Below are 15,517 nucleotides of genomic sequence, written 5' to 3'. Positions count from 1 at the left end.
ATGTTTACTGTATATGCATTTTTTATGCCTAGCTCTATTGCTCACTTAATATATGATAGTGTTAGACATGTTATCAGGCTTTTATATGCATTTGAAAGTGAACAAAAGGGCTATGTTTCACTTTACAGCAATTTTTGCTTGACAGAGATAGCCTGGAACCTAACTTGCTATATAAGTAAGGCCTTCCTGTACAGGCATAATATTTCAGATATTTATTGGATCTTATGCCCATTATATCTTATTAGAATCTTTTGATACACCCCAGAAGCTCCAAGTAAACTTGAGAAAATTGAGAACAAGAAATCTGTGATACATCACAAAATGGAACAGTAGCAGAGAACACTGCACGTATTTGAGTCTAATCCGAGCCCAGTAAACATTCTTTATTTTTTGACCAAAATAATTGGAGAAGGCTGAAGCCAACTGAGAAGTAGAATAATAGCTTGGCAAAACAAATGCCTATGTATGACCTAGCAAGTTGTATATAGGAATTCATTTTTTTTTTTTTTTTTTTTTTTTTTTTTTTTTTTTTTTTTTTTTTTGTAATATTCCACCTTATGAGCCAATACTTTGTTCACAATTGTTCCATTGGCTTTTACATAATCATTCCATGACTCATAAAATCATAATAACATGACTACAAACAAATCACAGAACAGGTGGGGTTTGAATCCATGGTAAGTGGGTGCTAAAACTCACAGGCCAGTGTGTTGACCACTTGGTCAGCTGGGTCTAATAAAATTCATCCAACAAGGTATATTTTTGTTCACCATAGGGAGGGCGGCATGGGCCACCACTGTGACCCCATATCTATCTGTGGTCACAGTGCTGAGTGCTTATGATCATTGCTTTTATTTATTTTTTTAATGTACCAGCCATCTCCTACTGAAGCAGGGAGAGCATAAAAGAAAAATGAAAGCTTTTCTTTTTACATTTAGTAATTTATACAGGAAAAGGGGTTACTAGCTCTTTGCTCCTGGTATTATAGTTGCCTGTTACAATGCACATGGCTTATGGAGGAAGGATTCTTTTCCACTCTCTCATGGAGACACTGCTTTTATCGTTTATTAATATCATCCTTATTTTTAATATTGTATTGAATGCAGCTTCTCAGTAAATGGATTTGTGTCAACCATCTTTGAATTTGTTTTAATGTCACCTTTGCACCATTTATGTATAACATTTTTAATATATTTTTAAATGTTTATATAATAGTGTACTGTACATTGTAATAAACAGAATAGAGGAAATCAGCTCCCTTTTTTTTTTCTTTTTTTTCTTTTTTTTCTTTTTTTTCTTTTCTCTCTCTCTCTCTCTCTCTCTCTCTCTCTCTCTCTCTCTCTCTCTCTCTCTCTATTAACACACTGGCCGATACCCACCAAAGCAGGGTGGCCCGAAAAAGAAAAACTTTCACCATCATTCACTCCATCACTGTCTTGCCAGAAGGGTGCTTTACACTACAGTTTTTAAACTGCAACATTAACACCTGTCAAACCATACCCCCGGCCGGGATTGAACCCGCGGTCATAGAGTCTCAAAACTCCAGCCCGTCGCGCTAACCACTAGACCAGCTAGCCACAATAAGATTCATCCAACTAGGTATATTTCTACACCATAGGAAGGTTAGCACAGGCACCTCTGTGACCACAAATGCAAGTTTTTACAGACGAATCTCCAGCTAGCGTGGCCGTGACGAACTCTAGCTCAAGTCCCTTCACTGCCGTCAACATGACTTAAGAAATCGTAATGACACGATTGCAAATAAACCATACCCCCGGCCGGGATTGAACCCGCGGTCATAGAGTCTCAAAACTCCAGCCCGTCGCGCTAACCACTAGACCAGCTAGCCACAATAAGATTCATCCAACTAGGTATATTTCTACACCATAGGAAGGTTAGCACAGGCACCTCTGTGACCACAAATGCAAGTTTTTACAGACGAATCTCCAGCTAGCGTGGCCGTGACGAACTCTAGCTCAAGTCCCTTCACTGCCGTCAACATGACTTAAGAAATCGTAATGACACGATTGCAAATAAACCATACCCCCGGCCGGGATTGAACCCGCGGTCATAGAGTCTCAAAACTCCAGCCCGTCGCGCTAACCACTAGACCAGCTAGCCACAATAAGATTCATCCAACTAGGTATATTTCTACACCATAGGAAGGTTAGCACAGGCACCTCTGTGACCACAAATGCAAGTTTTTACAGACGAATCTCCAGCTAGCGTGGCCGTGACGAACTCTAGCTCAAGTCCCTTCACTGCCGTCAACATGACTTAAGAAATCGTAATGACACGATTGCAAATAAACCATTATGATTTCTTAAGTCATGTTGACGGCAGTGAAGGGACTTGAGCTAGAGTTCGTCACGGCCACGCTAGCTGGAGATTCGTCTGTAAAAACTTGCATTTGTGGTCACAGAGGTGCCTGTGCTAACCTTCCTATGGTGTAGAAATATACCTAGTTGGATGAATCTTATTGTGGCTAGCTGGTCTAGTGGTTAGCGCGACGGGCTGGAGTTTTGAGACTCTATGACCGCGGGTTCAATCCCGGCCGGGGGTATGGTTTATTTGCAATCGTGTCATTACGATTTCTTAAGTCATGTTGACGGCAGTGAAGGGACTTGAGCTAGAGTTCGTCACGGCCACGCTAGCTGGAGATTCGTCTGTAAAAACTTGCATTTGTGGTCACAGAGGTGCCTGTGCTAACCTTCCTATGGTGTAGAAATATACCTAGTTGGATGAATCTTATTGTGGCTAGCTGGTCTAGTGGTTAGCGCGACGGGCTGGAGTTTTGAGACTCTATGACCGCGGGTTCAATCCCGGCCGGGGGTATGGTTTATTTGCAATCGTGTCATTACGATTTCTTAAGTCACATTAACACCTGTCCTTCAGAGTGCAGGCACTGTACTTCCCATCTCCAGGACTCAAGTCCGGCCTGCCGGTTTCCCTGAATCCCTTCATAAATGTTACTTTGCTCACACTCCAACAGCACGTCAAGTATTAAAAACCATTTGTCTCCATTCACTCCTATCAAACACGCTCACGCATGCCCGCTGGAAGTCCAAACCTCTCACACACAAAACCTCCTTTACTCCCTCCCTCCAACCTTTCCTAGGCTGACCCCTACCCTGCCTTCCTTCCACTACAGACTGATACACTCTTGAAGTCATTCTGTTTCGCTCCATTCTCTCTACATGTCTGAACCACCTCAACAACCCTTCCTCAGCCCTCTGGACAACAGTTTTGGCAATCCCGCACCTCCTCCTAACTTCCAAACTATGAATTCTCTGCATTATATTCACACCACACATTGCCCTCAGACATGACATCTTCACTGCCTCCAACCTTCTCCTTGTTGCAACATTCATCACCCATGGTTCACACCCATATAAGAGCGTTGGTGAAACTATACTCTCATACATTCCCCTCTTTACTTCCATGGACAAAGTTCTTTGTCTCCACAGACTCCTAAGTGCACCACTCACCTTTTTTCCCTCACCAATTCTGTGATTCACCTCATCTTTCATAGACCCATCCGCTGACACGTCCACTCCCAAATATCTGAATACATTCACCTCGTCCATACTCTCTCCTTCCAATCTGATATCCAATCTTTCATCACCTAATCTTTTTGTTATCCTCATAACCTTACTCTTTCCTGTATTCACTTTCAATTTTCTTCTTTTACATACCCTACCAAATTCATCCACCAACCTCTGCAACTTCTCTTCAGAATCACCCAAGAGCACAGTGTCATCAGCAAAGAGCAACTGTGACAACTCCCACTTTATGTGTGATTCTTTATCTTTTAACTCCACGCCTCTTGCCAAGACCCTCGCATTTACTTCTCTTACAACCCCATCTATAAATATATTAAACAACCACAGTGACATCACACATCCTTGTCTAAGGCCTACTTTTACTGGGACATAATCACCCTCTTTCCTACATACTCTAACTTGAGCCTCACTATCCTCGTAAAATCTCTTCACTGCTTTCAGTAACCTACCTCCTACACCATACACCTGCAACATCTGCCACATTGCCCCCCTATCCACCCTGTTATATGCCTTTTCCAAATCCATAAATGCCACAAAGACCTCTTTAGCCTTATCTAAATACTGTTCACTTATATCACTTATATGAATGATGATGTAAAGAGAGTAGTAAGGGAGAAAAAGTTAGCATATGAGAAGTTTTTACAAAGTAGAAGTGATGCAAGGAGGGAAGAGTATATGGAGAAAAAGAGAGAGGTTAAGAGAGTGGTGAAGCAATGTAAAAAGAGAGCAAATGAGAGAGTGGGTGAGATGTTATCAACAAATTTTGTTGAAAATAAGAAAAAGTTTTGGAGTGAGATTAACAAGTTAAGAAAGCCTAGAGAACAAATTGATTTGTCAGTTAAAAATAGGAGAGGAGAGTTATTAAATGGAGAGTTAGAGGTATTGGGAAGATGGAAGGAATATTTTGAGGAATTGTTAAATGTTGATGAAGATAGGGAAGCTGTGATTTCGTGTATAGGGCAAGGAGGAATAACATCTTGTAGGAGTGAGGAAGAGCCAGTTGTGAGTGTGGGGGAAGTTCGTGAGGCAGTAGGTAAAATGAAAGGGGGTAAGGCAGCCGGGATTGATGGGATAAAGATAGAAATGTTAAAAGCAGGTGGGGATATAGTTTTGGAGTGGTTGGTGCAATTATTTAATAAATGTATGGAAGAGGGTAAGGTACCTAGGGATTGGCAGAGAGCATGCATAGTTCCTTTGTATAAAGGCAAAGGGGATAAAAGAGAGTGCAAAAATTATAGGGGGATAAGTCTGTTGAGTGTACCTGGTAAAGTGTATGGTAGAGTTATAATTGAAAGAATTAAGAGTAAGACGGAGAATAGGATAGCAGATGAACAAGGAGGCTTTAGGAAAGGTAGGGGGTGTGTGGACCAGGTGTTTACAGTGAAACATATAAGTGAACAGTATTTAGATAAGGCTAAAGAGGTCTTTGTGGCATTTATGGATTTGGAAAAGGCGTATGACAGGGTGGATAGGGGGGCAATGTGGCAGATGTTGCAAGTGTATGGTGTAGGAGGTAGGTTACTGAAAGCAGTGAAGAGTTTTTACGAGGATAGTGAGGCTCAAGTTAGAGTATGTAGGAAAGAGGGAAATTTTTTCCCAGTAAAAGTAGGCCTTAGACAAGGATGTGTGATGTCACCGTGGTTGTTTAATATATTTATAGATGGGGTTGTAAGAGAAGTAAATGCGAGGGTCTTGGCAAGAGGCGTGGAGTTAAAAGATAAAGAATCACACACAAAGTGGGAGTTGTCACAGCTGCTCTTTGCTGATGACACTGTGCTCTTGGGAGATTCTGAAGAGAAGTTGCAGAGATTGGTGGATGAATTTGGTAGGGTGTGCAAAAGAAGAAAATTAAAGGTGAATACAGGAAAGAGTAAGGTTATGAGGATAACAAAAAGATTAGGTGATGAAAGATTGAATATCAGATTGGAGGGAGAGAGTATGGAGGAGGTGAACGTATTCAGATATTTGGGAGTGGACGTGTCAGCGGATGGGTCTATGAAAGATGAGGTGAATCATAGAATTGATGAGGGAAAAAGAGTGAGTGGTGCACTTAGGAGTCTGTGGAGACAAAGAACTTTGTCCTTGGAGGCAAAGAGGGGAATGTATGAGAGTATAGTTTTACCAACGCTCTTATATGGGTGTGAAGCGTGGGTGATGAATGTTGCAGCGAGGAGAAGGCTGGAGGCAGTGGAGATGTCATGTCTGAGGGCAATGTGTGGTGTGAATATAATGCAGAGAATTCGTAGTTTGGAAGTTAGGAGGAGGTGCGGGATTACCAAAACTGTTGTCCAGAGGGCTGAGGAAGGGTTGTTGAGGTGGTTCGGACATGTAGAGAGAATGGAGCGAAACAGAATGACTTCAAGAGTGTATCAGTCTGTAGTGGAAGGAAGGCGGGGTAGGGGTCGGCCTAGGAAGGGTTGGAGGGAGGGGGTAAAGGAGGTTTTGTGTGCGAGGGGCTTGGACTTCCAGCAGGCATGCGTGAGCGTGTTTGATAGGAGTGAATGGAGACAAATGGTTTTTAATACTTGACGTGCTGTTGGAGTGTGAGCAAAGTAACATTTATGAAGGGATTCAGGGAAACCGGCAGGCCGGACTTGAGTTCTGGAGATGGGAAGTACAGTGCCTGCACTCTGAAGGAGGGGTGTTAATGTTGCAGTTTAAAAACTGTAGTGTAAAGCACCCTTCTGGCAAGACAGTGATGGAGTGAATGATGGTGAAAGTTTTTCTTTTTCGGGCCACCCTGCCTTGGTGGGAATCGGCCGGTGTGATAATAAAAAAAAAAAAAAAATAAAATATTATATGTTTCAGTGTAAACACCTGGTCCACACACCCCTACCTTTCCTAAAGCCTCCTTGTTCATCTGCTATCCTATTCTCCGTCTTACTCTTAATTCTTTCAATAATAACTCTACCGTACACTTTACCAGGTATACTCAACAGACTTATTCCCCTATAATTTTTGCACTCTCTCTTGTCCCCTTTGCCTTTATACAAAGGAACTATGCATGCTCTCTGCCAATCCCTAGATACCTTACCCTCTTCCATACATTTATTAAATAATACCACCAACCACTCCAAAATTATATCCTCACCTGCTTTTAACGTTTCTATCTTTATCCCATCAATCCCAGCTGCCTTACCCCCTTTCATTTTACCTACTGCCTCACGAACTTCCCCCACACTCACAACTGACTCTTCCTCACTCCCACAAGATGTTATTCCTCCTTGCCCTATACATGAAATCACAGCTTCCCTATCTTCATCAACATTCAACAATTCCTCAAAATATTCCCTCCATCTTTCCAATACCTCTAACTCTCCATTTAATAACTCTCCTCTCCTATTTTTAACTGACAAATCCATTTGTTCTCTAGGCTTCCTTAACTTGTTAATCTCACTCCAAAACTTTTTTTTATTTTTAACAAAATTTGTTGATAACATCTCACCCACTCTCTCATTTGCTCTCTTTTTACATTGCTTCACCACTCTCTTAACCTCTCTCTTTTTCTCCATATACTCTTCCCTCCTTGCATCACTTCTACTTTGTAAAAACTTCTCATATGCTAACTTTTTCTCCCTTACTACTCTCTTTACATCATCATTCCACCAATTGCTCCTCTTCCCTCCCGCACCCACTTTCCTGTAACCACAAACTTCTGCTGAACACTCTAACACTACATTTTTAAACCTACCCCATACCTTTTCGACCCCATTGCCTATGCTCTCATTAGCCCATCTATCCTCCAATAGTTGTTTATATCTTACCCTAACTACCTCCTCTTTTAGTTTATAAACCTTCACCTCTCTCTTACCTGATGCTTCTATTCTCCTTGTATCCCATCTACCTTTTACTCTCAGTGTAGCTACAACTAAAAAGTGATCTGACATATCTGTGGCCCCTCTATAAATAAGTACATCCTGAAGTCTACTCAACAGTCTTTTATCTACCAATACGTAGCCCAACAAACTACTGTCATTACGCCCTATATCATATCTTGTATACTTATTTATCCTCTTTTTCTTAAAATATGTATTACCTATAACTAAACCCCTTTCTATACAAAGTTCAATCAAAGGGCTCCCATTATCATTTACACCTGGCACCCCAAACTTACCTACCACACCCTCTAAAAATTTCTCCTACTTTAGCATTCAAGTCCCCTACCAATCAGCTCTAATATACATTATTTAGGTATGCACACTGCTCACAGAGCCCGTCGTAAGTCCGAATCATTGGTAAACAAGTACGTTGCTAAGTGAGGAGAGAGACTTTATATATTTTTGTTGCTGTGAGTGCTAAGTGATCTACACATTCAAAGCACTATTTTCAGCATCACAAGTACTGCTTTTAACAGTGAGACTTTTTCCTCAGTTCATTAGTGTGCAAAGTGCGTGTGAGCAGCAGCTGTTGGCATCTCTCTCGTGTGACTCCTGCCTCGAAGTTTACTTTGTTACATCGAGTCTGGGGCTCACACAGACAGCAATGGCAGCTTTAACTGTTGCTCTCTGGAATTTCTCAGAAATCAGAAACAAACCTCAATTTCTTCAGCTGTCATTTAATGGTATGTATCCCTAATTTGCACCATACCTTTGAAGGTGGTGTCTTGATGACTGTGTATCCCTACTTTGCACCATACTTTTGAAAGTTCTGTCTTGATGAAGAGTAAAAGTCACAATACCATGGCAGGAACACTTCAACAAAAACCCACTTTTAGGTCACCTCATGATGATTGGATCCTTGGTGGAATATTGACTTGACAATTGTCCATGACAGATCAAACCATCATTCAAAATTCAAATTCAAATTGTTTCTTTTTATGCAGTACAAAGATAATGTATTTTACATAGTATATGTTGCAGTGTGTGTAAAAGTAGAAAGTTGAAAGTGAACATAGAAAAGAGTAAGGTGATGAGGGCATCAAATGATTTAGATAAAGAAAAATTGGATATCAAATTGGGGAGGAAGAGTATGGAAGAAGTGAATGTTTTCAGATATTTGGGAGTTGATGTGTCAGTGGATGGATTTATGAAGGATGAGGTTAATCATAGAATTGATGAGGGTAAAAAGGTGAGTGGTGCGTTGAGGTATATGTGGAGTCAAAAAACGTTATCTATGGAGGCAAAGAAGGGAATGTATGAAAGTATAGTAGTACCAACACTCTTATATGGGTGTGAAGCTTGGGTGGTAAATGCAGCAGCGAGGAGACAGTTGGAGGCAGTGGAGATGTCCTGTCTGAGGGCAATGTGTGGTGTAAATATTATGCAGAAAATTCGGAGTGTGGAAATTAGGAGAACGTGTGGAATTAATAAAAGTATTAGTCAGAGGGCTGAAGAGGGGTTGTTGAGGTGGTTTGGTCATTTACAGAGAATGGATCGAAGTAGAATGACATGGAGAGCGTATAAATCTGTAGGGGAAGGAAGGCGGGGTAGGGGGTCGTCCTCAAAAAGGTTGGAGGGAGGGGGGTAAAAGAGGTTTTGTGGGTGAGGGGCTTGAACTTCCAGCAAGTGTGCATGAGTGTGTTAGATAGGAGTGAATGGAGACAAATGGTATTTGAGACCTGATGAGCTGTTGGAGTGTGAGCAGGGTAATATTTATTGAAGGGATTCAGGGAAACCGGTTATTTTTATATAGCCAGACTTGAGTCCTGGAAATGGGAAGTACAATGCCTGCACTCTAAAGGAGGGGTTTGGGATATTGGCAGTTTGGAGGGATATGTTGTGTATCTTCATACGTATATGCTTCTAACCTGTTGTGTTCTGAGCACCTCTGCAAAAACAGTGATAATGTGTGAGTGTGGTGAAAGTGTTGAATGATGATGAAAGTATTTTCTTTTTGGGGATTTTCTTTCTTTTTGGGTCACCCTGCTTCGGTAGGAGACGGCCGACTTTTTAACCCTTTCAGGGTTTCGGCCGTACTAGTACGTCTTACGCACCAGGGTTTTTGACGTACTAGTACGCCCAAATTCTAACGCCCTCAAATATAGTGAGAGAAAGCTGGTAGGCCTACATATGAAAGAATGAGTCTTATGTGGTCAGTGTGCGCAGTATAAAAAAAATCCTGCAGCACACAGTGCGTAATGAGAAAAAAAAAACAGCGACTTTGCACTGTATTTTCGTATGGTATTTATTGTTGTATTCTAGTTCTCCTGGTCTCATTTTATAGAATGGAAGACATATTACAGAAATTGAGATGATTTTGACTGGTTTTTCAATGAAAAGTACCTTGAAATTGAGCTCAAAATAGCAGAAATGTTCGATTTTTACCAAAGTTCAAAAGTAAACAAATCATGCTAAGCGTCCAATACACTTCAACTGGTGAGTCTAATATTCTTTCACAAGTGTGCCAATATTATTTATACCATTTCTACACTACTGCAGTAGTCTGCAAAACAGTAAATCTTCTATTTTTTGTGAGAATTAAAATTCAAAGTGGAAAGCAAAAGAATGTAAGAGGGGCGTTGGGACGTGACTAATGAACAGAGGAAATGTTATTTTAGTGCCAGGAATGCCTTTCTTGTTTATTCTGGACCCTATTTGGAAATTGGCATCTTTTGAAATTTGTGTGAAATTGGCAAAATTGCTAAATTCTGACCACTGTATTGGATAGTTGAAATCGGTAAATGGGTGGTTTCTTGTACTCATTCGATAGAAAAAGTGGAGTTCTAGCAAAATAGTTATGATTTTTGTCGACTAGTACACTGGAATTGGCCGAAAATAGGGCTCAAAGTGGGCAAAATCGCTGATGCGTAAACATCGTGAAGACCGCTAACTTTGCGAGAGCATAATTCCGTAAGTTTTTCATCAAATTTCATATTTTTGGTGTCATTATGATTGGGAAAAGATTCTCTATCTTTTCATAAGAAAAAATAATTTTTTTTTTGAAAATTTGGCGACCCTGAGAACAAGTCTCGGAGAGGGCCTGGAGACCCTGAAAGAGTTAAAAAAAAAAATGCAATTTTTGAACTGTAGTGTAAGCGTGTCTCTGGCACGACTGATAGAGTGAGTGATGATGAAAGTGTTTCTTCTTTTTTTGGGTCACCCTGCCTCAGTGGAAAATGGCCAGTGTATCAATAAAAAATAAAAAAAATATAATAAATCATTGTTAGACACAAAAGAAAGCCACTAGCATGCAATGCATATCAGGCAAAGTAAATATCTTAGTGAGATTTTGGTGAAATGTCGTGATGTCAATGAGAGGTCTTGACCCTTCAAGGCTGATGGACTAATCATATTATTCCTCTCCACTTCTACTGTCTCCATATTTAGGCCCCTCTGCATTTGACTGAAGAAGCCTGTTGTCTCAGAGAAAATCTAAGTACTTTGAGGCATTTCCAGTAGTTCAGATATTTTCCTGAGTGTCTATGCAGGCAGTATCTTACCTTTGAAACTGCTCAAGAAATCCCAGTTAACTTAAGATCACTGAACCAATTTAAGGAATTGATTCATACTTAACATTGTGCTACTTTTTTTTTTAGGATACCTCTCTTCTCTGTATTAATGAATTCTTAAAATTGTACTATTGTCCACTTAGCTACCTCACTTTTATACATTAAAGGTTTTTTTTTTTCAACGAACCATCCATATCCCACTGAGGCAGGGTAAACTAAAAAGAAAAACAAATGTTTTTCTATTTAAATTTAGTAATGTATACAGAAGGGATTATTTAAGTATTAATGCAAACTTAAAAACCTGTCTAGTTCTTAAGTAGTCTGTAAGAATAGAATTAGTCTGCTCAAAATGCACCTCGTGTTAGTGGCGTTCTTTTGTGCTTAACAATATTTTATTAATGTAACCCATATTTTGTATCACATTATAAAGAAATAATGAAAGAATGTTTGTTTGTGAGGATGTACCAAGACACTTGAAGTATACAGTGCTATTTTGTAATGTAATATTTTCAGAGTTGGTAGAATACATGAGTCACCCATCCCTGTACTCAGGACCAGGTGGAGAATGGGCTGTTTGGGAGGCACTTGTAAGCTGGATTCAGGTGAGAGTTATGATATAGAGGCGAGAAAGTTTTATTTCTTAGTGATCATGAGTAACATCCTTCATTTTTTAGCTAAAATACATATTACACTTTTAATCGAAATTGCTGCTGCAGTTGCATTTTACGAGAAAAAATAGCTAAATCATAACATTTTATTTCAAGCAATCAACCTTAACTGTTTTTACAATGATTTACAGTGGACCCCCGGTTAACGATTTTAATCCGTGCAAGAGGGCTCATCGTTATGCGAAATAATCGTTATGCGAATGAATTTTCCCCATAAGAAATAATGGAAATAAAATTAATCCGTGCAAGACGCCCAAAAGTATGAAAAAAATTTTTTTTTACCACATGAAATGTTAATTTTAATACACACAAACTGAAAAAGGCATGCACAATTAAATGACACTTACTTTTATTGAAGATCTGGTGATGATTGATGGGATGGGAGGAGGGGAGAGTGTGTGTTAGTGTTTAGAAGGGGAATCCCCTTCCATTAGGACTTGAGGTAGTAAGTCCTTTTCTGGGGTTACTTCCCTTCTTCTTTTAATGCCACTAGGGCCAGCTTCAGAGTCACTGGACTTCTTTCGCACAAGATATCTGTCCATAGTGGCCTGTACCTCTCGTTCCTTTATGACTTGCCTAAAGTGTTTCACAACATTGTCAGTGTAATAATCACCAGCACGGCTTGCAATAGCTGTGTGAGGGTGATTTTCATCCATGAAGGTTTGCACTTCAAGCCACTTAGCACAGATTTCCTTTATCTTTGTAGTAGGCAACTTCTTCAATTTCTCTCTCCCCTCCTCTGAACCAGTTTCCTCAGGTCTGGCCTCTTGCTCTTGAAGTTGATCTATCAGCTCATCAGTGGTTAGTTCTTCATTGTCCTCCTCCACCAACTCTTCCACATCCTCCCCACTAACCTCCAACCCCAAGGACTTTCCCAATGCCACAATGGATTCCTCAACTGGCACAGGATTCTCAGGGTTAGCCTCAAACCCTTCAAAATCCCTTTTGTCTACACATTCTGGCCACAGTTTCTTCCAAGCAGAGTTCAAGGTCCTCTTAGTCACTTCCTCCCAAGCCTTACCTATAAGGTTTACACAATTGAGGATATTAAAGTGATCTCTCCAAAACTCTCTTAGAGTCAGTTGAGTTTCTGAGGTCATTACAAAGCACCTTTCAAACAGAGCTTTTGTGTACAGTTTCTTGAAGTTGGAAATAACCTGCTGGTCCATGGGCTGCAGGAGAGGAGTGGTATTAGGAGGCAAAAACTTCACCTTAATGAAGCTCATGTCCCCATAAAGTCGCTCTGCCACGTCTGTAGGATGACCAGGGGCATTGTCTAACACCAGGAGGCACTTAAGTTCTAATTTCTTTTCAGTTAGGTAATTTTTCACATTGGGGGCAAATGCATGGTGTAACCAGTTATAGAAAAATTCCCTAGTGACCCATGCCTTACTGTTTGCCCTCCACAGCACACACAAATTATCCTTGAGGACATTCTTTTGCCTGAACGCTCTGGGAGTTTCAGAGTGATACACTAATAAAGGCTTCACTTTGCAATCACCAGTAGCATTGGCACACATCAACAAAGTAAGCCTGTCTTTCATAGGCTTATGTCCTGGGAGTGCCTTTTCCTCCTGAGTAATGTAGGTCCTGCTTGGCATTTTCTTCCAGAACAGGCCTGTTTCATCACAATTAAACACTTGTTCAGGTTTCAGTCCTTCAGTTTCTATGTACTCCTTGAATTCCTGCACATATTTTTCAGCCGCTTTGTGGTCCGAACTGGCAGCCTCACCATGCCTTATCACACTATGGATGCCACTACGCTTCTTAAATCTCTCAAACCAACCTTTGCTGGCCTTAAATTCACTCACATCATCACTAGTTGCAGGCATTTTTTTAATTAAATCCTCATGCAACTTCCTAGCCTTTTCACATATGATCGCTTGAGAGATGCTATCTCCTGCTATCTGTTTTTCATTTATCCACACCAATAAGAGTCTCTCAACATCTTCCATCACTTGCGATCTTTGTTTCGAAAACACAGTTGAACCTTTGGCAAGAACAGCTTCCTTGATTGTCTTTCTGGTGCCCACAATAGTAGCGATGGTTGATTGGGGTTTCTTGTACAGCTTGACTAGGTCGGCTATACGCACTCCACTTTCATACTTATCAATTATCTCTTTCTTCATCTCTATAGTAATTCTTACCCTTTGAGGTGTAGGGTTGGCACTAGAAGCTTTCTTGGGGCCCATGGTCACTTATTTTCCAGAAACAGCACCGAAAATACTGTAATAATACGAAATATTCCGAGTGTATGCTTGGATGTTACCGCGGAGGCTGGCTGGTAAACAATGGGACGGGGCGGCACATGTGAGGCTGGCTGAGGGCACATTGGACGCGTCTCGGACGAAAATCGGTAAGCGGGTTTTTAATCGGTATGCGCGGCAAAAATTTTGCGATAAAAGTAATCGTTATGCGGAAAAATCGCTATGTGATGCCATCGTTATGCGGGGGTCCACTGTATATGCATATTTTAGCTAAAAATTGAGGCATGTCAGAAAACGCTTCAAACTGCCCTGAGGAACTAACTTTCTTCTGTTAACCCTTTGACTGTTTTGGTCGTATATATATGTCTTACGAGCCAGTGTTTTGGACGTATTAATACGCATAAATTCTAGCGGCTTCAAATCAAGCGGGAGAACGCTGGTAGGCCCACATACGAGAGAATGGGTCTGTGTGGTCAGTGTGCACCACATAAAAAAAAATCCTGCAGCATGCAGTGTATAATGAGAAAAAAAAAACTGACCGTTTTTTTGGATTAAAACATCGATTTTGAGGTGTATTTTTTTATAGTATTTATTGTTGTATTTCGTTTTCATGGCCCCACATAATAAAATGGAAAACATATTACAGAAATAGAGATGATTTTGATTAGTTTCATGATGAAAATTACCTCGAAATTGAGCTCAAAGTAGCGGAAATGTTCGATTTTTACCAATATTCAAGAGTAATAAATCACACCATACATCCAATACACATCAACTGGGGAGTCTGATATTCTTTCACTAGTGCACTGATATTATTTATACCATTTTTACAATAATGCAGTAGTCTGCATAACAGTAAATTTTGTATTTTTTGTATGAATAAAAAATCAAAATAGAAAGCAATAGTAATGTAAGAGGGGCCTAGAGATGTGACTAATGAACAGAGGATATGTTATTTTAATGCCAAGAATGTCTGTCTTGTTTATTCTGGACCTTATTTTGAAATTGGCATCTTTTTTAATTTGCGTGAAATTGGTCAAATTGCCAATTTCTGACCACTTTATTGGGTAGTTCAAATCGGTAAATGGGCGGTTTGTTGTACTCAACTGATAGAAAAAATAGAGTTCTAAAGAAATAGCTATGAGTTTGGTCAACTGGAACAACAGAATTGGCCAAAAACAGGGCTCAAAGTCTGCAAAATCGCCGATGCGTATATGTTGCCGAGACCGCTAACTTCGTGGGAGCGTAATTCCGTGAGTTTTCGACCAAATTTCGAACTTTTGGTATCATTACCATCGGGAAAACATTCTCTATCATTTCATAAGAATTTTTTTTTTTTTTTTTTTTCCAAAAATTTTGTGACATAGAATGACAGTTTCAGAAAAAATCCTCAACAAGAGAGGTAGTTATAGTGTGTATACAGCCAGGTCTTGATTAGTGCGACTTCGATTAGTGCAAATTTCAATTTAGTGTGAAGTTAATTAATACTAGTTTTTCTCGAACTCTTCAAATCGTGCAAAAATTACACATAATTCTAATTGTGCGAATTCGAATATAATGTGGCCACTTTGCAAGATCTGTTTTTTTTTTTTTTTATTATCACACTGGCTGATTCCCACCAAGGCAGGGTGGCCCGAAAAAGAAAAACTTTCACCATCATTCACTCCCTCACTGTCTTGCTAGAAGGGTGCT

General features: G+C 40.1%; 1 protein-coding gene across 4 annotated transcripts in view; it reads left to right on the top strand.

Moving 5' to 3' along the window:
• Positions 1 to 15,517, top strand: part of LOC128698307 (kelch-like protein 30) — a 72,661-nt gene that overhangs the window by 28,210 nt on the left and 28,934 nt on the right. For all 4 annotated transcript variants that reach the window (XM_070104489.1, XM_070104490.1, XM_070104487.1 and 1 more), the window contains exons 4-5: positions 7,935 to 8,124; positions 11,464 to 11,552. In XM_070104489.1, the coding sequence (XP_069960590.1) occupies positions 7,935 to 8,124; positions 11,464 to 11,552 (279 nt within the window). The remainder of the gene's footprint in view (positions 1 to 7,934; positions 8,125 to 11,463; positions 11,553 to 15,517) is intronic.

Source organism: Cherax quadricarinatus, chromosome 92, assembly GCF_038502225.1.
Source record: "Cherax quadricarinatus isolate ZL_2023a chromosome 92, ASM3850222v1, whole genome shotgun sequence".
NCBI lineage: Eukaryota > Metazoa > Arthropoda > Malacostraca > Decapoda > Parastacidae > Cherax > Cherax quadricarinatus.
Note: the sequence above shows the minus strand (reverse complement) of the source record. Positions and strands in the feature narration are given on the sequence as shown.